The 24,537-nt window shown below is 44.1% G+C and overlaps 1 protein-coding gene across 9 annotated transcripts in view; it reads right to left on the bottom strand.

The window, feature by feature from the left end:
* DDX4 (DEAD-box helicase 4) overlaps positions 1-24,537 on the bottom strand; it is a 120,263-nt gene that overhangs the window by 25,360 nt on the left and 70,366 nt on the right. For all 9 annotated transcript variants that reach the window (XM_053298256.1, XM_053298258.1, XM_053298257.1 and 6 more), the window contains 5 exons: positions 22,644-22,796; positions 21,635-21,789; positions 17,592-17,721; positions 16,158-16,324; positions 15,259-15,404 (listed from right to left, as the gene is read on the bottom strand). In XM_053298256.1, coding sequence (XP_053154231.1) covers positions 15,259-15,404; positions 16,158-16,324; positions 17,592-17,721; positions 21,635-21,789; positions 22,644-22,796 — 751 coding nt within the window. The remainder of the gene's footprint in view (positions 1-15,258; positions 15,405-16,157; positions 16,325-17,591; positions 17,722-21,634; positions 21,790-22,643; positions 22,797-24,537) is intronic.

Below are 24,537 nucleotides of genomic sequence, written 5' to 3'. Positions count from 1 at the left end.
TTCCGCAAAGGTAAATCTTGCCTTACAAACCTTTTGGAGTTCTTTGAGAGTGTCAACAAGTGTGTGGATAGAGGTGAACAAGTTATTTTATTATTAATAATAATAATAATAATAATAATAATAATAATAATAACAACAACAACAACTCGATTTCTATACCGCCCTTCCAAAAATGGCTCAGGGTGGTTTACACAGAGAAATAAATAAGTTGGATCCCTGTCCCCAAAGGGCTCACAATCTAAAAAGAAATATCAGACAGACATCAGCAACTGTCACTGGAGGTACTGTGCTGGGGGTGGATAGGGCCAGTTACTCTCCCCCTGCTAAATAAAGAGAATCACCATGTTAAAAGGTGCCTCTTTGCCAAGTTAGCAGGGGCAGACATAGTTAGCAGTTGACATAGTATACCTGGATTTCCAAAAAGCTTTCGACAAAGCTCCTCATCAAAGACTCCTGAGAAAACCTAGCAGTCATGGGATGAGGGAACGAGTACATGTGTGGATTACTAACTGGTTAAAGGACAGGAAACAGAGGGTAGGTATAAATGGAGTTTTCACAATGGAGGAAAGAAAGAAGTGGGGTCCCCCAGGGATCTGTACTGGGACCAGTACTTTTAAATTTATTCATAAATGATCTAGAAGTAGGGGTAAGCAGCGAGGTGGCCAGATTTGCAGATGATACCAAACGGATTGTGAGGAGCTCCAAAGGGATCTCTCCACATTGGGTGAGTGGGCGACAAAATGGCAAATGCGGTTCAATGTTGGCAAGTGTAAAGTTATGCACACTGGGACGAAAAACCTCAACTTCAAGTATACGCTGATGGGATCTGAGCTGTCGGTGACTGGCAAAGAGAGGGATCTTGGGGTCATGGTGGACAGCTTGTTGAAAGTGTCGACTCCATGTGTGACAGCTGTGAAAAAGGCTAATTCCATGCTAAGGATCATTAGAAAGGGGACTAAAAATAAAACTGCTAATATTTTAATGCCCTTATATAAAACTATGGTGCGGCGACACCTGAAGTATTGCGTACAATTCTGGTCACCACATCTAAAAAAGGACACTGTAGAACTGGAAAAGGTGCAGAAGAAGGCAACCAAGATGATCAATGGCCTATAGCACCTTCCTTATGAGGCAAGGCTACAACACCTGGGCCTATTTAGTTTAGAAAAAAGATGACTGCGGGGAGACATGATAGAGGTCTATAAAATCATGCATGGTGTTTAGGAAGTGGATAAAGAGAAATTCTTCTCCCTCTCACATAACACTAGAATCAGGAGTCATCCCATGAAATTGATTGCTAGGAAATTTAGGACCAGCAAACGGAAGTACTTTTTCACATAACGCATAATCATCTTGTGGAATTCTCTGCCACAAAATGTGATGACAGCCAACAACCTGGATGGCTCTAAGAAGGATTTGGATAACTTCATGGAGAAGAGGTCTATCAATGGCTACTAGTTGGAGGACTATAGGCCACCTCTAGCCTCAAAGGCAGGATGCCTGAGTACCAGTTGCAGCGGAGTAACAGCAGGAGAGAGGGCATGCCCTCAACTCCTGCCTGTAGCCTTCCAGTGGCATCTGGTGGGCCACTGTGTGAAACAGGATGCTGTACTAGACGGGCCTTGGGCCTGATCCAGCAGGGCTGTTCTTATCGACTGTGGGAGTGTCAGCAGCTTCTTCTGGCTGTCGACATTTGGTCCGAAGTTCCTGAGATACCACTTCTGCAATGGCCTCATACGCAGACATGTGTAACACCCATTAATGGCAGGATGCCATTAATCCTAAAAACCAGCGTATGCTTTCCACGGGCTTTACAGGGGTCAGGGTGAAACAGCGAATCAGGTCCCCAATCTGCTGATACCATTCTTTTGGTATGTATGCTCTTTTTGATTGTACATCTAGAATCACTCCAAAATGTAACTTACGCATTTCTGTGGTTCCAAGTTCGACTTCTTCCAATTGACGTTGATTCCAAGATCCCACAACAGCTGTAATACATAGTGGATCTGTGAACGTAACCTTTCTTTGGCATCGCTCATGAGAAGCCAGTCTAAATACAGGAAGACCGCAACCGCTTCCATCCGTAAGTATGCCACTACCACTGCCATGACTTTTGTGAATACATGAGGGGCTGTTGATAATCCAAAGGGAAGGACAGTATATTGGAATACTGCATCTCCCACTGTAAATCTTAGGTACGTGCAGTTGCAGGGGCTTTTTTGAATGCCCACGTGGAAGTACACATCCTTCAAATCTAATGTTGCTGCCCACTCCTTATACAGGCAAGGCAGTATTCCTTGCAACGTTGTCATTCTGAACTTGCATGCCCACATGAAGTAACTGAGACCCTGTAGGTTCATGATCGCCTGTATCCCCCCATCCCTCTTTGGGATCTGAAATTAACATGAGTAAAATCTGGACAGGCTCACTGTCAACCACACAGGGACAACTGCCTGCTTCTCCAGAAGCACCTGCACCTCTTCCAGCAACGTAGGAGTTGCTCCGGTATACTACAGTCCCGAGAAAAGAGACGAAGCTTTGAATTATATTGCATTTTCTTCCTCGTGTCCTATAAGTATCCTAAGGTGCTGGTTATTACCTATAAAGCCCTAAACAGCTTAGGCCCTGGGTATTTAAGACAACAACTTGGTCACCATGAGCCCAACCCCGTTAAGATCATCTGGAGAGGCTTGTCTTCAGTTGCCGCCAACTCGTCTGGTGGCTACTCAGGAACAAGCCTTCTCCGTTGCTGCCCCTGGACTTTGGAATGCACTCCCTGTTGAAATAAGAGCCTCCCCATCTCCAGCAACCTTTTAAAAAGGCACTGAAGACACATTTATTCACCCAGGCTTTTAGTTAGATTTATGGTTTAAATTTTTTTAATACTGGGTTTTAAATGTTTTTTAATCTTTTAAATGATTTTAATTAATTGATTTGGTATATATATATATATATATATATATCCCCCCCCCCCCAGCAAGCAAGCGCTTAGACATTGGGGTTGAGGACTGTAGTACCTCCCAAGCTGTCTGCGCCACCTTAGTGATTACTGGCAGCATAGGAAGGGTGACCGGATGTGAGGTCTTTGCAGTCAACAATATATTGTAAACATAGAGAGCATGCCCTCAACTCCTGCCTGTAGGCTTGCAGCAGCATCTGGAGGACCACTGTGTAAAACGGGATGCTGGGTTAGATGGGCCTTGGGCCTCATCCAGCAGGGCTGTTCTTATTTATGTTCTTAGGATCTTTCAGGTCTGTCTCAGGTAGCTTCAAGTCTATTCCCAAAGCCTCTGCAATTTCTCTTATCAAGGCATGGTAGGCTTTTAAGTCTTCCAATGAGCAAGTAGATGTTTTTGGTGGTACATCCGGGGATGGATCCTATGGATGGCTTGCTCCGTCAGAATCTGTATTTGCAAACTCTGAAGAATATTCATCACCATTCCCTGCCAGGGTCAGAAGTGGTGCCACTGGGGGTACTGTCTTTTTCTTCGGCAGCAGTGGTACTTCCAGTGAATCATTGGCCCCTTGCTGAATTCAGTCAGGGGCAATATTAAGTGGCTGTGTTGGTGGTAGAGGAGAACTTGGTAGAACAGGTTGTGTCTGACAGACAGTTGTGACTGAGTAGGTGGCAAAGCAGGGCCATTGCTTGGTAACCCAGAATCCATGGAGGTGCCTGTAGTTCAAAGGTTCAACTTCTCAGTGACAACCAAGATAGGATGCTGAGTAACACATTGCACCTTCCAGTATTCAGCATAAATCATCTGGCATCTAAGGAGATGAATGGATGTCAACCGATCATATCAGATCATCAGTTACAGGTGAGCAACCTGTTTCTCTGGACTGGGATCCGTGGAACTCCATTAGTAAAGGGTGTTTAGCTAGCTATGTAGGAGGAGGCAGTAGTTATTGCAACACCCTTTTTAGCACCTCTCTCCCAAACTTTGCCTCCACTGCAGATTGCAAGTCTATAGCATAATGTTTTACAAAGGACATTTCCGATGACCAGGTTGCTGCTTTTCAGATATCTTTGAAGGATGTGCCAGATAAATGGGCCATTGAGGTTACATAGGCCCTGATGGAATGCACCCTTATGGATTAGAGGGACTCTATTCTCTGAAGCTTGTAGGTGAGCAGAATGAGCTCGACCAGCCAATGAGACAAACGTAGATAATCAGTGGCCTTTTGTTTTTCCCTTGTAAATAATGAAAAGTCTTTTAGTCTTGCTAATAGACTTTGCTTTAGCCAGATAGAAGAGTAACACCCTTCTGACATCTAGAGAGTGAAATGCTCTCTCTAGAGCGGTGGAAGCATTTCTGAAAAAAGCTGGAAGTACAATGTCCTGATTTATATGGAAATCAGATACTATCTTAGGCAAGAAAGAATGGTCAGTTTGCATTAGGACCTTTTCTGGATTAAACCGTGTATGGTTTGTCCATTCACAGAGCTGTCATTTCACTCACCCTGCAGGTGGTGGTGACTGCTACCAAGAAGGCAGTTTTTAGGTTGACTAGCTTTAGTTCTGCTGTGACCATTGGTTCAAATGGAGACTTGGTCAAAGAGGAGAGAACCAAGGAGATACTTCACTGTTCTATTAGTTGTCCGACAAGAGAATATAGGTTAGTGAGGCCTTTAAGGAAACCTTTGGAGCTATGATTGGAAAATACTACCCTGGATGTTTAGCTAACAGTGCCGCCAAGTGTACTCTGATGGAAACGTTCGACAGGCCTTCGGATTTTAGAGCTGTCAAGTAGAGAAGCACTTATCTGACCGATGCTGTCAATGCATTGAAACCCTTAGAGGCTGTGTAGCAGGTAAACCTCTTCCACTTACCCACATAGTTCTTAGGAGTGGATCGTTTCCACCACCACAAAGACTGGATGACTTGGGGAGAAATGGTTAACTTTAGCAATGGGCTATCCAAGTTTGGGCAAAAGTCAGAGGAACCACAATTTTAGTTTCCTCATTTTTAGTTGCGTATAACTGTTTCGTAGGACGCCATCAGGCCCAGGAGGTGCTGAATCTGTTGTGTACACTGTGTTGGATACGTTTTGAAATCTTGGGTCAGGACCCTGATGATCTGGAAGTATGCCCTTCCTTCTTGAGTATCTAGAATTGCTCCTATATAGGCTATGGACTTCACTGGATGTAGGCAAGACTTCTTCCAATTCACTTCTATGTCCGGTTCTTGGAGACGTCACAACAGATACAATATTTGAGAAAGTAACTCTTCTTGTCCCTGCAAGCCAGTCTTCAAGGTACAGGAAGATAGCCAATCCCCTGGTCCTTAGGTGAGCCACGATCACCTCTATGCACTTTGTAAAGACGTGTGGTGCTGTATTCAGGCCAAAAGGTAGTACCTTGTACTGAAATATGGAGTTGCCTACAGTGAATCTTGGGAATTTCCTGTCTTCCATATTCCAATGTGGAAGTAAGCAACTTTTAAGTCTAGGGTTGCCAGCCACCGTTCTTGATGTAGGAGTGGTAATATGTCCTGCAATGCTGTAATACAATACTTCCGCACACGGATGAACTTGTTCAGATATCTCAAGTCCATTGTTGGACTTAAGAGACCTCCCCATTTGAGGATCTAAAAGTAGCGGAAGTAAAAGCCTTCCCACCTTTGTGCCTACTGCATAGGGACTATGGTCCCTTTTGCTAACAACTCTTTTACCTGTTCCTGCAGATCTGGTGTAGCTTGTGTAAAGAGGAGACCCATGAAGCTTGGTCTCTTCTTGAACTCTAAGGCATAACCTGCAGATATCTGGAGAACCCAAAGATCTGATGTTATGTGTTGCCATGCAGGGGCATGGCTTGCCAGTTTTGATGGACCTGGCGGTAGACGTTCGTGTCACTGATGCCATAGAGATGGTATTAGCAACTATCTGAGGTGTTTTGGAGAAGGTATTGGCTTGGTTGAGGTATGGAATAAATAGCGTGGGTGATGAGCTGGCACAAGCTTCAAAGATGCTGTTTTTGTGACTCTGTTTCGAGTGTTGGCCCTGATTGCCCTTATTCTTGTTTTGATACGGGCGTTTATTGTAGGGTTGATAGGGCTTCGGGTAGTTTCTTCTCTCCTGTTTATAACCTGATTTTGGTCTGGAGTATGACTCATATTTTGATGGCTCTTCCCATCAAAAAGTAGTCCTCCTATTTTGTCCTTTATACCATTCTGCAATGAGGGTGATCTGAGCCAGGCACGGTGCCTTAAGTTAATTGCTGCAGCCATAGCCTGCCTGGACTCAGATTCTGTGAGGTGCTTAGGTGTACTCAGCTGTTGCTGAGTCAGTGCTTATGATTTCACCATGACATGCTTGAAGCGCGCTTTAAGTTCTTCTGGGGACTATGTTCTACTACATCCCCTTCTTCCTGTTCTACTGCATCCCAGACTGAGTGATTGTATTTTGCCATGCAGGCAGAGTAAATGGCAGTTTTAACTGATAAACCAGCCACTGAACAAGTCTTTCTAATTTCCTCCCCTCTCTATCTGCTAAGGTTGTATGACGGCAGCCAGACTTTGAAGTAACTGTGCAGTCAATAACTAAAGCATTAGGCACAGGGTATTTGTGCAGGTATGTATTTTCATTTTCCTGCACTCAATACAGACCCTCCAGTCTCTTAGAAATCGGCATGGAAGTATGGACAACTTCCCAAGCACTTTGTGCTGCCCTTGAGATCACTGGGAGAACTGGAAGGGCCACTAGTTGTGCTGAAAGGGACTTGGCCATAGACTGGATTGATGGTCATAGTCTGAGTTTTTAAATCCAGGCCCAAGGCCTCTGCCATTTCTTTAATCTGGACATAAGGCTTCATTCCCTCCGTTGGGGAGACAGCATTGCCACATCTGGGGAGGGATCTGGTAGGATGTCTAGAGTGTCTGGATAGTATTCGAAGTCCGAGGAGACTTGATGACTGTTGGGCTGTGAGTGCACCAGTGACTGAGGAGCCAGGGAAGCAAGAGGTATCAGATCCTGTGTTAGAGGTAGTGGAGTCTGTATTTCAGTGGACTTTAGTTTTACTTTAAACTGAGTTTGCGTTGTAACTAAATTTTTTTGGTTGCTCTGGAAAAGAGGAACACATTTGAGTGGATGCTGCATAGGTTAAAGACTTTTCCCCTTGTATGGAAACTGTCACATCCCCTGCTGCCAAGGTTCACACTGACATATCCTGGGTAAGGGCAGTAAGTCAAGGAGTTTTGTCTGCAAAACTCTGTAGACTAACACAATCTGTCTGCTTGGTAGTCATAGGCTAGGCCAGATGAATAGAGATCCACAGTCCCCATAGGAGCAGTTTGAGGTGGTGGCCAATTCTGGAAACTGCAGGCATGCCAACTGGTAGTCGTTGCCAAATGGGCTGCCATCAGTGCATAGCAGACTGGTGGTTTTATTTGTGTAGTCAGAGGCATAGTCAGCTCACCCAATGTAGTTGGTAATTGATCCTGATCTTCACGGTCCTTTGTCAGAGATTGGAAACCCCTGAATGTACAGGTGGATGGCATACTGTTGTTGGAATCAAATATTGATAGGTGAGAGTATGAGCTGTTGAGGGATCTAGTCCTGAACCTGTATCCTCCAGCGCCTCCTCTCCATCCTTGTCCTCAATTTCAAAGGAGACAGGAGCTTGACACCTTGGAGTAACAGGCCTTGATTCTGTCAGTATCAGGGTATTGAAAGCAGATTCCGGAGGTTGCTGATGAATTGTCGACAGAGAATCCATGGCCGTCATTGCTCGCAATATCGGTCTGCTTCGGTACCGATGTGAAAGTAGCCTCTGATACTGACAGCATTGGTTTCAGCCTTCTGGTGCATCCTGTTGCTCTGATGTCGAAGTCCGTTGGGCTGTGCTCAATGTTGAGGGCTACTTCAGTATCGACGGAGGCTCCAGTGTCAGACATTCTAATGAAGGAGTTAGGCATCCATGGCCTGGAGCCCTCCATTACCTTCAATGTTGATGGTCTTAAAATCAAAGTAATAACAACATCCTGGAGGCTCGTAGGAGACCGAGTGCTCTCCAAGTCAGGTCTTTTTCTTCTTTTTGGCCAGTTCGGTTTGGTCAGTTCCATGGTCAGCTTTTCCTTTGGCCTTTTAGGAGGCTTTGGTGATTTAAAAGACGAGGCCAAGGATTTAGATTGCATTTGTGCAGTCCTTGAGCCATATGGTTGCTCCGAAGGGCCTTTCTCCTCAGACACTGAAAGAGTGTCATATAGAACGGCCCTTAGTCTGAGCTCCCTGTTGCGTCTCATCTTCTTCGAGAACGACATGCAGACTTTACACGCTGAGGTGCTATGCCCCTCTCCGAGGCATATTAGGCATAGATCATGCCCATCTTGCGATGGAAGCTTAGCTCTAAATCGTTTGAAGGTTTTCTTCATTTTTTATTTTACACTATGGCTATCCATAATCATAGTCAGTTGACGGTCCAAAGTTTGTTAGCCAAGAAATCAATCCTTTTTTCTTATTTTTTAGAACTCGCACACCAAGAAGAACCAAGACAACGAGTTGCAGCAACCAAGTAATCGATCGCTACAGTGGTCAAAAAGGATCTAAAGGAGTGGCGTTCCTCCCGCCTTAAATATCAGCCACGTAGTCAAATGGGGTGGGGCGGAAACGCCTCAAGGAGCTGTGGTACTCCACACCGAGAGTATTCCATGAGGCTGCAGAACCTGTTACTAATGGACCTCAATGGATCCCGATCCATACTTTCCATGCTCACAAGAATTTTTAATGGCTGTCCCTAATTCCAAACTCTTAGTACACAATATATCTGTACAGAGGTTTAGACCAAAACCCAACCGACCTCTTGAACAGAATTACGGGCCTTACTTTTTTTTGCCCAGGATTGTTCCTGGCAAGACACTGGAGTGGGTCTCAGGCTATCATATTCCCTATCACCAATTCTTTAAAAAGGATTCAGTCTCCCATGGCAGATTGGAACATTGGTTCACTTACCGTGATGGCTCCTTCTTGTAGCTGTATTCAAGAACATCTGATCTGAGTGGGTTAGCTTCCATGTGGCTCAAATGCAGGACTTATGTAAATTAGACAGAACCTTTAAGAGCCCGGAGGAAATCAGCCCACCCAGTTCTTGTTAGGCCGAGAATAGTGAAATGGAAAATACTTCAGCAATACTCAACAACAATATAGTCAAGCAAACAGATACATGTGAGGTAACAGGTCTCAGAGTACACAAAAAATCAACCCAAAAGTTGTTTCCCAATATTCTTCCCTTGAGTAGGTGCGAGTACACCACGGGTGGGTCCAGATGTCCTCGAATACAGCCACAAAAAGGAGCCTTCACAGTAAGTGAACCAATGCTCCATTCTCTGGGGCTATATCAGAAGACAACTGAGTGGGAATATACCACAGCACAGCCCTATAACCACTGATTGGGAGGGAACCTTCGCACCTGCTCAGGGGGAAGGACTTGTTGTAGTACCCTTCTGCCAAAAGCAGCCTGAGCTGAGGCACAGGAGTCTATCTTATAATGTTTTGTGAATGTCGATGGTGCCTTCCACATGGCAGCCCGACATATCTCTTGTATGGGTGCATTTGTAGAAAAAGCTGCTGATGTCGCTGCTGCCTTTGTGGAATGTGCCAAAATTCTGATAGGTGCCCTGAGGTTCTGAGTCTCATAGGCCAAAGATATACAAGCCTTGATCCACTGGCCTATGGTTGCAGATGACACCAGTTGACTCATAGAACTTGGATGGAATGGCACAAACAAGATTTCCGTGACCCTAAAAGGCTCAGTACATTGAAGATAAATCTTTAGGAACCTCCGCACATCCAATTTATGCCAGACTTTTTCAGTCAGATAGGATGGTTTTGGACAGAAAGATGGTAAGAGGATGTCCTGCGATGGTGAAAAGCTGAGGATACCTTTGGGCATATGAAGGGATCAGGAATGAGTTGAACCGATTCCTTGGAAAATATGCATAAGTTCTTGTGCGCAGACAGAGCCCTGAGCCTCTTCATGCTGAGGTAATCGCTATCAGAAAAGCTATCTTGAAAGAGAAATATCTCAGTGGGATCATTCTTAGAGGTTCAAAAGGCAATGATTGAAGAGCTTTCAGCACTGTATGAAGGTCCCAGGAAGGGAACCGGTGGACTACCGGGGGAGTCAACAAGGTCGCACCCCTAATAAACTTCCTCAGATGTGGGTGAATTTGTAGAGAACCTTTAGAGGACCTAGAGATCAAGCCTACTAAAGATGCTGCCTGATGTTTCAGGGTATTCACTCTCAAGCCCTTTTCCAGACCCTCCTGTAGAAAATGAAGCAGATGTTTCATTGTGGCTTCACCCCTTGGCACTGAGTTCCTTGCTGACCAGCGCAGGAAGGCCCTCCATGTAAACTGATAAATCCTGTTCGTTGACTCACACCTGGATGCCAAAAGTGTGTTGAGTACAGAGTTAGAATAACCGTTAGTCTTTAGCATGCGCCGCTCAGTCTCCAGGCGGCTTAGCTGTAACCAACCTGGATCCTGATGGTGTATGGGCCCCTGTTGTGATCAATCTTCTGTCATGGGAGGAGGCAGGTGTTCCACTGTGGACAGGTTCTGAAGTTCTGCAAACCACGTCCGTCGCGGCCAAAATGGGGCCACTACTATAACCTCTGCTCTGACAATTCAGATCCTTCAAAGTAGACGGCTAAGAATAGGAGTCGGAGAAAATGCATATAGGAGTAATTTGGCTGCCAACACATCCGCTCCTTCCGCCTGTCTGCAGTAGAACCTTGTGTAAAAGCGGCGCAATTTCACATTGTGTGGTGTTGCGAATAAGTCTATCTGTGGCTGGCCGAAATGGGAAGTGATCAGATGAAAAACTGACTGTTTGAGTTCCCACTCCCCTGGTAGAAGGTCTTTGCAGCTCAACCAATCCGCCATTGAATTCAGGTCGCCCTGAACATGGTGCGCTGTTATGGAGAGGACGTGTTTCTCTGCCCATTGCATCAGAAGGTTTGCTTCCGCATGTAAGGACCTCGAGTGCGTTTCACCTTGCCTGCTGACATGGGCTTTTATGGTAATGTTGTCCATCTTCACAAGTACATGATGATGTAGTACCATGGACTTGAAGGCCCAGAGGGCCAGTCTGACTGCCCGCAACTCCATCCAGTTGATGCTGTGAGCACCTGCAGCTGGCGACCAAATGCCCTGGGCTGAATCCTGGAGACAGTGTGCTCCCAAACCCCAATCGCTAGCATCAGTGGTAACGCATGGAATTTCTTGCCCTTCAAAAGGTTCTCCCGAGACATCCACCAGGTTAGAGATTGTTGCGCAGCCAGAGGAAGCTCTACCAACTTGGACGACTTGGCCGCAATGTCCTTGTGATGGGGTGGGGAGAGAAACCATTGAAGCTGGCATAGTTGAAAATGCACCCAAGGAATTGAGTCTAAGGTTGCCACCTTCAAGCCCAGTAAGTGCGCTAATGATGTCAGCGGTACTGCTCTGTTGGCGATCACTTGAGACACCGCCTGTTGCAAGGTCTGAAGACGTTCTAGTGGTAGAAACAACCTGTCTTCCTGTGTGTCGATCAATACACCCAGGAGCTCAGGTTGATGTGTCGGCTCCAGGTGACTTGTTCCTTGATTTATTAAGAAGCCATGGTCTTCCAGTACACACAGAGTGGTCCTGACGTCTTGATAGGCGGCACGGAGAGACAGAGACCTGATAAGCAAATCATCTAAGTAAACATATGCCCTGACCACTTGGAGGCACAAGTAGGCCATTACTGGCGCCAGTATTTTTGTAAACACACGGGGTGCCAATGACAGCCCAAAGGGCAAAGCTTGGTATTGGTAACGTACTCCCACATACAGGAAGCGCAGCAGGTGGTGGCTGACTGGATGTATTGGGACATGTTGGTAAGCTTCTCTGAGGTCGACTGAGGCCAGAAAATCCAGGTGCTGAAGGGCCTCTGCAATTGACCTCAGACACTCCATCCTGAACCAACGTTTTCTCACCCGACGATTCAGGTATTTCAGGTCCAGGATGGCCTGGAAGCATCCGTCCTTCTTGGGCACTGTAAACAGAACAGAATAGATGCCTTGACCCTGTTGGCCTGGAGGAACCAATTATATGGCACTGATGTCCAGCAGGTGCCTGATAGCTCCCTGTAAGCCCGTGTCTTTGGAAGGTGAACGTGAAGTTGGAGTGGGGAGAAACCTGTTTGTAGGGTTGGCATCCAATTCTATTCTGTATCCAGTGGCCACAGAGTCCAGCACCCAGAGCCGTCTGTTGTAGTAAGTTCCCAGGTATGTAGAAAGGATGAGAAGCAACTGCCCAGGGTCTTGCCTGATGAGTCAAGCCTGCTGTTACACCCCACCACCCGGATTGGGTAGTAGAAGTGGCCCAGGTGCTGTTGAACTGGCAGTTGGGCCTTCATCGATCCCACTGCTGGCGTTGGGATCTAAAATCCCTGTCGCGCCCACGAAAGAACGGCCAGTTCTAGCAAAATGTCTGAAAAATTTGAAAGGGCTTTTTGGGTTGATTATGCTCCTGTTTCCGAAAGGAGCTTGGCATGACTTTTCTTTTGTCCTTTGATTCAATCAAAATGTCAAGTGCTTCTTTCCCCAAAAGCTTACTGCCATCAAAGGGTACAGCTGTGAGGTTAGTCTTGGAGGAAGGGTCTGCATGCCAATATTTTAACCAGTTTCCTGCAACCCACCACTGAGGAAACTGCTGACCGTGAAGCAAAATGTGCAGAGTCTAGCGTAGCATCTGAAATAAAGGCCTGAGCTTTTTGGATCTTGAGCAGCTGTCTATGCAATTTTGCTGAATCAGTTGGGAGATTTTGAATAAGATCATCTAGCCAGATGAGTGAGGCTATTGACAGCAATGATGAAGCTGCCAAAGCCCGTAAAGATAAAGAGGCTGCATCATGTGACTTACGCATGGCTGCCTCTAAGCGTTTATCTGTTGCATCCTTTAATGCTGACTCCCCATCACAGGGCACCAATGCCCCTGACAACAGGCGCACCACTGGCACAGCAGTATGGGGCATCTTAAACATATCAGCAGACTCTTCCTGAAATGAATATTTATTCGTTAAAGCTACTTATCTTCAATTGGAGACTGAGATCTTTCATTCCTCCTTGATGGCCTCCACAAAGTGATTTTGTAAGGGTAGCACCAGGTGATCAGACCGCAGCCTCGGAAACGCTAGCTCACTCCTAGTTACTGGAGTGGCTGTGTCTAAGATGGATGCAGCCTGTAAGCCCAGAGTTGAAATAACCCTGTTCATGAGGGGAGCAAAATGAACCTGCTGGAAAAGTCTGGGAGGAGCATTCAGGTTGTCTAGTTCCTCTGCCCCAGACCACTCACGCTCCTCAAGGTCTAGGCCACCCCGCCCAGCCAGGTGTTTAGGCTTATCTGGTACCATGTCGAGGTCTATGTCATGCGGATTAACTGGCCTTGGATTTTGGGAAGGTCTGACAGGAGTCTCAGGTTTATATGGCCATAGATTGGGAGAACCAAGGTCCGATAACTCAGAAGAATGAATGCTAACTGGACTTGGGTCCTTTTTATTTGACCGCTTAGATTTGTCTTTTCTAACCTTTTCCCTATGCTTTGGTTTCTTTTTGGCCTTCCTTGGGGAAGGGTGGGCTCTGCAGCAGTGCTCCTAGTCCCACAGGTAGGCTCACTCATGAGTAGGCTCCCACTTGTGGTAGGCACTGCACAGGGACATAGCCACCATTGTGCAAATGGGTTCAAAGAACCCGGGTCGCCAATGGTAGGAGCTGCCAAAACGGAAGAGACCCGAATGAACCCCCCACCCACCCCAGCTACCAGGAGCCCTGAGCAAGTGCTTCCGTATCATTTCAGGAAGCACTTGCTGCCTGAAAAGGATAGGCAAGTGCTCACTCGGGGCTCCCGGTAGCCTGGGTGGGGTGGGGGTTTCGTTTGAGGCACACCCCGTGCGTGTGGTGTCACGTGCATGCGAGATCTTCAGAGGGGCCGCCAGGCGGGGCTATACCCAGGCCGCTGCTCGGCTGGCTCCACGCCTAGCACTGCAGGTGGAGCCTCTGAAGCTAGCTTCTCACCGCTGGAGTTGGGGCAAAAGGGCTGCTGCTCTCCCTTGGGGGCTGGGAGTGAAGCCAAAGCTTGGCCCAGCCCACCCGCGCCTTCTCCAAGTGGCGCTCTGCCCCTTTGCAATGCTGTGCTTCAGGTCTCGTGGCTGGCAGGCAGGAGACCCAGTGAGGTGTTTCCCAGCTCCACAGGGCTGGAGCTAGCAGCTCTAAGCTGCTTTGGAAGCCCTTGCTGGTTTTTCCCCTTAGGCATAAGGATCTTCCTCAGTCTCCTGCTGTGCTCCATGACAACAGAGCAAGAACAGAAGAGAACAACAAACAAAGCTGGGGGAAAGAAAGTAAGGCTGCAAGAATGCAAACAAAAAACGGCTGAAAGGAGGTTTGGAAAGCTAAGATGCAATGGAGGAGAGAAAGAGAAACATAATTTTTTTTTTAAAAAAAGTTAAGTAGGAGTAATAGATAGGAATTAGGCAAGATACAAAGAATAAAGAACAAGCGATCTGGAAATAATAGAGAGGAGTTCTGCCATGAGCCAATCGCAGGACTAAAAAGAACTGGGTGGGTTTATCCGCTCTTAAAGGTTCTGTCTAATTTATATAAGTCCTGCCTTTGAGCCACGTGGATGATAACCCACTCAGATGTCCTCTAATACAGCCCCAGAGAACCCACATTTTCATTTCTAGGTCAACTGTTCACTTGCCCCCAAATTGAGGGGAGGACAGCAAGGTGCGAGAGTGCTCAAGGCAAGCACCGGCTCTCTCCCCCAGGGATAATTTGACAAGGGAGCAAGAAGTAAAAATATCCAACTCCCAATGCTTACAGCAGCAGTCTAAATGAAGCAAGTAAACGTGAGGAAAATATTTTAAGTTAAGGTGCTGTGAAACTCCAAACTTAAGATTTCAAAAACGAAAAGGTAAAATATATTTCTTCTGCATTCACAGCATTTCCCACAAAAACCTGGTGCAGAGTTTTGGACTCCGAGTCTGTTTTATAATTTTATGGAGAATGACAAGTTTTGCATACTGTACTCCAAGTAAAAATGTAATGATTCTTCATGGGAGAACCTAGGACAGTTTACAGTTTTAGCCCCAATTTTAATACCAGTCCAAAGACAAACAAAACATCAATCACTGGAGGACCAAGAAAGAGTACTTGTTCTACACAAGTATCTACACCAATTTGTTACATACAGCAATCTTTCTAAGATAGGAAGTTATTCAGTTACAAAGAATTACTTACCAATACCATTGAGAATCTCAACAAGTTTGTCTCTCTTGTCATATTGACTCACTTGAAGTATGGTCTGCTGAACATCACTGCAGGCTCCACCCACTTGTCCAACAACAACAAATAAATACTCATTCTTCAAAAATTCTCCAGCCAATCTTAAACACAAAGGAAAAGTAAGCTACTACTGATTAGCAACTGGGGAGAGGGGAAATCAAGTAAATAGCTTGGAAGCAAAGGCATTACTGTATGCACAAAAGTAACTGTTAGCTGAAGGTAGAAATAGCCTAATGTACACAAACACATAAACTGATATTTTAGTATTATATATTTTATATATGTTACAGCGTCACTTCAAAATGATTTTTTAAAGACTCTTATTGTGAAAAAGAATATTACACAACTCCAAACTATGAGTAAACTGAATACTTAAGTATACATAAGGATTCGCGAATAGTGGCTGACTAATCCGGTGCCAACATGCTGTTGCATTTTTGGGGACCTCTGTCCCTTCCCTCTACAGCTGTGTTCCTGGGCATTGAAGACTTTCAAACACATAGGGTCCTCCAACCCCGAGGGACACAGTTTCGGGAGGCACAGGGAGCCACAGAGGGAAGAAGGGAATGGCTAAAAAATTCATGTTCAAACACCTGCAACAGAAAACTCTGGCACACTGGCACAGGGTTAGTCAGATTTCAACCCGACCAACAAAAATTCTAAACCTCAACTGCCAAACCATATTGACTAGATGTACTGAGCTGTTTTACTTATCCAAATAAGAGCACCAATTCTTCATAAGAACCTACATCCTCTGATAACCTGAAAATATTGACTTTAGAATAGACTTCTCCTAGCATGTTTAGGCAATTTAAAATTCACCACATATGGTTTCAAAACTAGCTAATACATACCTCTGGATTTCTTCAGGGAAAGTGGCACTGAACATTAGTGTTTGGCGTTCATCCTTTGATGGCATGCCTGGAGAGGAAATCAACTGCTTCATAACTGGGCCAAATCCCATATCCAGCATACGGTCAGCTTCATCAAACACCAGATATTTTAGTTTGCTCAACCCAATCTAACAAATGTAAATGTACAACAAATAAATAAGGCCAAAAAGAAAGAGAAAATGTTGTGCGACAGCTTTATACACACTTCAGAAATATTTGTACATGGATGTATATCCTGGATTTCTGACTGAAGGCAACCTACAACTTATATAAAAATATATATTATTTATAAATCCATAAAACAAATGATTTTTTGAAGCATCAGTAGTAAGCATTCATAATTATATCTGCACATTCCAGAATCCTTTACTTTTATAAATTCAGTTCTAATCGGCAGCACAAACTAGAGACAGCTACAGATGGACAAACTGACTTGATTGCCACCTTGCGAAAACTATAAGCTAGAAGATGCTAACTTTTGAGTGTCAACTTAACATCTCTGGGCAAAAACAGAACCAGTTTAACCTTTACTTCAGCAACAATGCTTGCTGCTGCTAGACTAGGGTTTCCCACAATAAAGAATGAAAGCACCGCCCCTGCGAGAGCTGAGTCAGTAAGTACTCCGTCACTCTGAGCTAGCATTATGTCATTTCAGCATAAGTTCTCTGGTAAGCATGCAATACAATCATTAGAAGTCACTCCTAGTCCACTCTCCAGCTAAATCTTCCTTCCTTCAAGAAATCCTGCCTCCTAGTAGATGGAAGGAGAGCACCTCAAGTATAAGGCTGATATGAAGCAAGAGTCCTCGGGGTAGTTTATCCAATGCTTGTTTTATTTAACTGTTCTGATGCTACTCTTCCTTCCCTCACACCTTGTGTCAATAATGTATTTCCCACTGCTCAGTGATAGAGCACATGCTTCCAGGTTCAATCCCCAACATCTTCAGTTAAAGGACCTAAGGCTAAGATGCAACAAGAGCCACTGCTAGTTAGTAGACAATGCTGGGCTACATGCATCAATGGTCTACCTTAGTATAAGGCAGTTTCATATGTTCCAAAGCTAGAGAAATGCAGCAGTAATTGCGGTGGCAAATGTCCCCCTTTTCATTTTTCTGGTCTTAATACTAAAAGGAGCAGTACTGTTTTCTCCTTGGCCAACTACTTTAACAACTGTGCAAGATTATCTTGTTTTGTATAACTGTTCATGATTGATTAACTAATCCTTGTACCCCACTTGTATCCTTGTACCCCACCTTGTATCCTTGTAATCATACCCCACTGATCAGTCACATGACAAGATACCTTGTTCTACACTCTTGGTTTAAGAAACACCCCACAGTGCCCAAAATTTAAGAATGCGATGAGCCTTCAATTAAAACAAAAAGTCTAATCTTACCTTTTCTCTGCCTATAATATCCATAAGCCTTCCTGGGGTAGCACATAGTATATTACAACCTTGCAATATCTGACGAATTGAATGACTCATTTGTGTACCTCCATAAGTCACAACTGATTTGATACAAGTTCTAGTCAACAAGAAAATAAATGCTTCATTTAGTGACACACTGAACTATTTTCGCTTTTATGATCAACACCATTCATATTTTGACCAAGTATGGTCTTAAAACTGTAGGTATATCATCTAAGAACATTTCCAAGACTAACTGCCACAGTATTTGGCTTTTTAAAATTATTATTCTAATGACAGTTAAACTGGTAATGCAGCAAAACAATACTGTCTGCTGATCCAATATAAAATTCAATGAACATGCTCTTCGCATTTTAAAAGATCTCAAGCTCAATGAGTAAACCCCACTGAAATGCCTGGAATCTATGCAGTAATAGTGTTTGACGAATTGCATCCGAAGTAGTGTTGTTGTTGTTGTTGTTATTAATTACATTTATAAACTGCCCCATCTAGAGGCTCTGGGCGGCGCGGTGTACAACAACTTTTTAAGAGACATAAAAACACACAATTCAAAACAGTGCTAAAAGCAATATAAAAACAATTCAAACCATTTAAAACCAATTAAAATACTTTTTAACAACAACAACAATTTACAAGCCTTGGAAAGCCAGGCCAAACAAATAAGTTTTTAGGGCTCTCAAACGTTGACAGTGAGCCTAAACTGCGGATATCTGCCATGAGTGCATTTCATAGACCAGGAGCAGCTACAAAAAAGGCCCAGTTCTGAGTCGCCATCAGACGTACTGGTGGTAACTGGAGACGGACCTCTCTGGATGACCTCAACAAGCAATGGGGATCATACCGAAGAAGGTGCTCTCTAAGGTAGCCCGGACCCAAGCTGTTAAGAGCTTTAAAGGTAATGACCAGCACTTTGTATTTTGCCCGGAAACTTATCAGGAGCCAGTGCAGCTGTTTTAAGACAGTTATAATATGGTCTCTCCAGGTTACCCCAGAGACCAATCTGGCTGCCGTATTTTGAACTAACTGATGTTTCCGAACTACGTCCAAAGGCAGTTCCACTTAGAGCGCATTGCAATAGTCAACCTGGGAGGTTACCAGCTGATGCAAGCACTGTTTTGAGATCGTTCTCTTCAAGGAATGGACGCAGCTGTCAAATCAGCCGAAGCAGACAGAAAGCGCTCCTGGTCATAGCCTCCACCTGAGATACCATAGCTGAGGCCTGGATCCAAGAGCACTCCCAAGCTGCGTACCTGTTCCTTCTGGGGGAGTGTAACCCCATTAAGCGCAGGAAGATCTAACTCATCCCTTAAATTCTGATCTCCTACAATGAGCACCTCCGTCTTGTTTGGATTCAGCTTCAATTTGTTATCCCTCATCCAACCCATTACTGCCTGTAGGCAGGCATTTAGAGAGTGAATGCCATTTCATGATGATGATGATGAGGAATAGATTTGAGTGTCATCAGCATACAGATAACACTCTACACCAAATCTCCTGATGACCTCACCCAGCGGTTTCATGTAAATATTAAAAAGCATTGGTGACAGAATGGAGCCCTGCAGAACTCCATATAATAGCTCCTGTTTTAAAGAGGAACTGTCACCAAGCTCCAGCATCCGGAATCTGCCTGAGAGATAGGAGCGGAACCACTTCAAAGCAGTGCCTCATATCCCCAATTCCCCCAGGTGATCCAGAAGGATATCATGGTTGATGGTATTGAACGCCGCCATGATCCAAAAGAACCAACAGAGTCACACTCCCTCTGCCAATTCTCTGGTAGAGGCCATCCAGCAGGCTGACCAAGGCAGACTCAACCCCGTAGCCCGCTCTAAAGCCAGTTTGAAATGGGTCTAGATAATCTGTTTCCTCCAAAAGTGCCTGGAGCTGGTTAGCCACCACTCAATCACCTTGCCCAACCATGGCAATCACCATTGCTTATCCATCATTGAGGGAACTAGGGAAGGCTTCTTAAGAAGTGGTCTAATGATTGCCTCCTTCAAACAAGGAGGCATCCTAGCCTCTCTCAGCAATGAGTTAATGGCTCATCATTAACTAAGCCATCCCCAACAATCTCCCTGCTAGATAGAAGCAGCCATGTTGGGCAAGGATCCAGAGAACAAGTGGTAGGCCGCACTGCCTCAAGCAGCTTGTCCACGTCATCAGGCATCACAGATGGAAACTGATCCAATCTAATATACTGCAAGAGGGATTGCTGGACACCACCTTAATTGACTCTGCAGAAACAGTGGAGTCCGTCGGCCTGAATACAGGATATTTTGTCCGCAAATAACCCATTAAAAGCACTGCCGCAGAACAAAGTCTCCGGGGATTGGTTTGAATTGGAAGGAGCCTGAATCAAACTCCTCACAACCCGGGACAGCTCTGCCAGACACAAACCAGCAGAAGCAACGCACGCAGACCAGAATTGATTTTTTTGCCGCACACACCGCCTCCACATAAACCTTCAAGTGGGCTCTATGCTGTGTGGATTAGGTTAGATTGTGGTTTTAATTTAAATATAACACTGATAGTCAAAGAGACACTCAATTTTATCCAGTTTAAAAATGTAATCAAAAATGTTTTATTTGAAGGTTAACATACAAAATTTTATTAAGGGTTGTTTATAGTAGGGGAGTACATGTACTATATATGGGGGTGGTGGTGTATGAATGAATGAATGACACCCAGCATTGGTTCCTATTGGTAGTCAGACCCCCAACTCATGTACCATTTCCTAGAAGTATGAATTATACATACATATGCAGTTACCATCTCCTATTTTTATTTTAAGCATTAACATCAAGCAGTTATTATGGTGTTAAGTTATATCATGTTTTGGTCACCTGGATGGCCTAATATGTTAGATGTTCACAGTTTCATTTTCTGTCATTCACTATAAACTGGGGTCTAACCTCCCTATTTTAATGAAATCTTCAAATTAAGAGCCAGAGCCACAAAGTGATGTGTGCTGAACTACCAAACAAAGCAACCCTTTCATTGTAGAACACCGAGTATAAAAGTGGCACACATTAGGAGAAGAGTTTTACATAAAATACCCCTTGGGAGGCTAGTTATGGCTCCCCCAAAAACATTTTACAAGGCTTTAACTGCATTCAAAATTACTAGTCATGTTAGCTCCTCTGTGGAAATAAAGTGGCCTACATCCAGATTAATGTTGCACTAGTGTGATGTTCCTCTAGTGGAAGGCTGTAATTCAATGATGTTGCATAAAGGAGTATCTTTTCCAGATTCTTGCACTAGCAGATGATGCTGTGTTGCACAACCTTTCACGTATCCCAGAAAAAGGTCTTCCATTGATTATGCCACATTACAGACACCAATACAACGTTACACACTCCTGCAAACTTAAGTGTGTGTAATTTCTTGTTGCACTAGCACATTAGTCTGGAGGTCATACTTCTATGAGCAACAAGGCAGAGTAATAGCTCAACTAAGATCTACATAGTTATCAAGTACATTTCATAATTTTGTAGTTGTATCATCTTGTCCCATATGTAATGAAAGCTCTTGCAAAGCATACCTCAATCATGTTTTTGTTCCCCGAGCCTGTTGAATGATGACTGGTTGGAAGCTTTAGTTTTTTGTCTTGCCTCCCATGTGTTAATACATCCCCAGACCTAGCAACTGAATTCCTAGAGTCATCACATTACATCTGTCAAGAACAGGTTTATTCCAATTCCCCCTTTTCTGTATGGGAGAGCAACCATTTTACTTACTCGGGAAGTCACGGTTAAATCTGGCAGCTTGCTTTACCAGCCTGCTCAGCCCTGCGTAATCATACAAATTTGAAACAGCTTCCCAAGTTACAAAAGCATTAGAGCACTCTTATGGTCTAGATTCAGCTACCTATTGAATATGCATAAAACAGCATTTAGAGAGATATAGAATGGATGCTCGTGTCCTAGGACTGCTAATGCTGCTTACTTTAAAAAAAAAAAAAGCTGAACTATAATACACCACTTCTGTGTTTATTTTACTTAAACACTTACCCATATGCAAATTTTCTTGATTCCAGGAAGATCTGATTTATCAGTTCTCTAGTTGGTGCTACAATTATACATTCTGGTTCTTGTTGTGGTTTGAACTGACTGGCAGTAACTCCATCTCTCATCATATGAGCCAAAATTGGAATAAGAAAAGCTGCCTAAATAAACGATTTTACAGCTGAGAAGTTACACATTACCAGAACAGAATACTTCAATTTTACAACGTAGTATGAATACAACGAATATTTATACACCAAAGGAACTTTTTAACCAAAGTTCCCAAAGCGGTTGTGGGTGGGCGCTTCCTGTGCCTAAAGGGCTCACAATCTAAAACAAAATTGATAGACACCAGCTACAGCCACAGGAAGAATTCTGTGCTGGGGATGGAGAGGGCCAGTTACCCTACCCCTGCTAAAAAAAAAGAGAATCACCACTTTTTTAAAAAGTCCTTCTGCTCTGTTAACATGGTATGCATCATGCAATCTCAACTTTTCTTTCCTTAGGTTTATTTGAGAAAGCTAAATGGATATAAAATATTGGGGTTTTTTCCTATTTTACAGCAAGTGTTGAAATCCTTCAATTAAAAAAAATGTAATCACTAGCCGAGATTACAGCCAAAGATAAAAACCAAACAAAAATTAATGAAATTGGCTGTGAACTTAAAAAAGAAAGCAACAAGAGATCTGTATTAAAATGCTCAACATTCACTGAATATATGTCTTGCCAGCCAGCAAATTAAGTCCCTAACCTTCTATATCTTTGCAAACTACTTGTATTATGTTGTGTATAACTATTCTCTTATTTGTAAGAAGTTGGTCTAACACTAAAAATAGATTCGAGTACTTTATAGCTTCCAGTATTTCTAAAAATCCTACTTCTGTTTGTCAGTTACATGATGCATTTTTCATAACAATTTTACATTATTATGCTAAAAAAACAAACACAGATTACTGCAGCCCCTTCCCAAACTTCTCTGTCAAGTAGCAAGTAGGATTTGGCATGTTATACTTACCGTTTTTCCAGATCCTGTTTGGGCACATGCCATTAAATCACGTCCTGCCAGCACAATGGGAATACTATACTTCTGCACTGGAGTAAGTTTAAAATATCCAGCTCTTGCAATGTTCTTTACTAAAGTTTGACAGAGACCAGCTTCTTCAAAGGTCTAAGAAAAGAATAAGTTTCTTACACAAAAATACATATTGATGAAGCTAAGGAGGTAAACTCAAGCACACTTACTAGGATTCAGTTTAAATGCCTAACCAGAATTCAACCTCCTTACTTTTATAGGAATTTCATAAAAACCCAATGGCCAACATAAAAAACAGGTTTCTTACCTGTAACAGGTGATCTGGTCGTGGTGCCTCGACACTCATAAAAACAGGTTCTGTGCCTGCGCAGGACTGCTTCAGATAGTATTCATTAGCTCCTCGTGACACCTTTTAACTGCCCCTGCATGAGCCGTGCAGCAACTTTTGAGGTGGTTAAGCATCTGTTATTCAGTTTCTGTATGGCTGACCGATAAAGGCAATCGTAGTAACTTGTAGGTGTAACCTGTCTGAGACCTCTTGCAAATCAAGCTTGCATTCTGCTGCGGGGCAGAAAGGGTGGGTTTTATGAATGTTGAGGCACCACTACCAGATCACCTGTTACAGGTAAGCCACCTGTTTATCTGGATAGTGAGTGTCTCAACACTCATAAAAATGGGTGAATAACGAGCTTCCCAAATGGAGGCAAGAGTAGCAAGCTACTGAAGCACCCTTTTAAAAACGGCCCTGCCAAACTCTGCCGCCGCTACAGAGCGAAGGTCCAAAGCATAGTGCTTTACAAAGGTTTGAACTGAGGCCCAGGATGCCGCCATGCAGATATCTTTAAATCAGATGCCCAACAGGTGTGCCGCCAATGTACCATGAGCTCTTGTTGAGTGGGCCTGTGTTGTAGAAGGCAGAGTGTCACCCTGTATATCATAAGCCATCTTTATGAGCTCCACCAACCAAAAAGACAATTTCTGTCGGGTAGGCTGCTGCCCTTGTTTTTGACCTTTTGTGGAAACAAAAATGTTTTTAGTCTTTCTTATATCTTTTGTCCTCTTTAGGTAGATGAGGATGGCCCTCCGCACATCTAATGAATGCATTGTTCATTTGAGCGCTGATGTTGAATTTCTAAAGAAGGTTGGTAATACAATGTCAGCATTCAGATGCAAGTCAGAAACGATCTTTGGGTGGAATTCTGGGTCTAAAGTCATTACTACTCTGTCAGGGTAGAAGCTTGTGTAAGGCTCATCTATGAGAAGTGCAAGTAGTTCACTTACACACCTCGCAGACGAAACAGCTACCAGGAACAACACCTTCAATGTGACCAGCTTCAATGCAGTGGTAGCCATTGACTCAAAGGGCTTATCCATCAGAGTTGAGAGTACTAACGAGAGACTCCACTTATCACATGGCCTTGACACTAGGGGGTAAAGATTATTCAGGCCTTTTAGAAAATCCTTGCATCTAGGATGCGTGAATACAGTTTTATCCCAACCACTATGGCAAGCAGAAATTGCTGCCATGTGAACCTTGACTGACACATTGGCAAGGCCGCTTGTCTTTAAGGTTGTCAGATACAACAAAACTTCCTTTACGCTTGCCTTCCTAGGTTCAAAGTACTGTCTTGTAGCATAAGAACAGAACCTTTTCCACTTTGAGAGATAATTTCTCCTGGTTGATAGTTTCCTGCTGTTACACATTATTTTCCTTAATAACTGAACTTCCATGTCGCCAGATTCAGACCCAACAGGCTGGGATGCAATACTCAGCCGCTCTGTGGTGTTATCAGGTCTGATTGTTGAGGCAATCTCCTGTAGTGGTTATCTGACAGCCTTAAGAGCTGGGGGAACCATGGTTGCCTCGGCCACCAAG

Source organism: Hemicordylus capensis, chromosome 2 (genome assembly GCF_027244095.1).
Source record: "Hemicordylus capensis ecotype Gifberg chromosome 2, rHemCap1.1.pri, whole genome shotgun sequence".
NCBI classification, from domain to species: Eukaryota; Metazoa; Chordata; class Lepidosauria; order Squamata; family Cordylidae; genus Hemicordylus; species Hemicordylus capensis.
The sequence above is the reverse complement of the archived record's forward strand: the minus strand, read 5'-3'. Positions and strand labels throughout refer to the sequence as shown.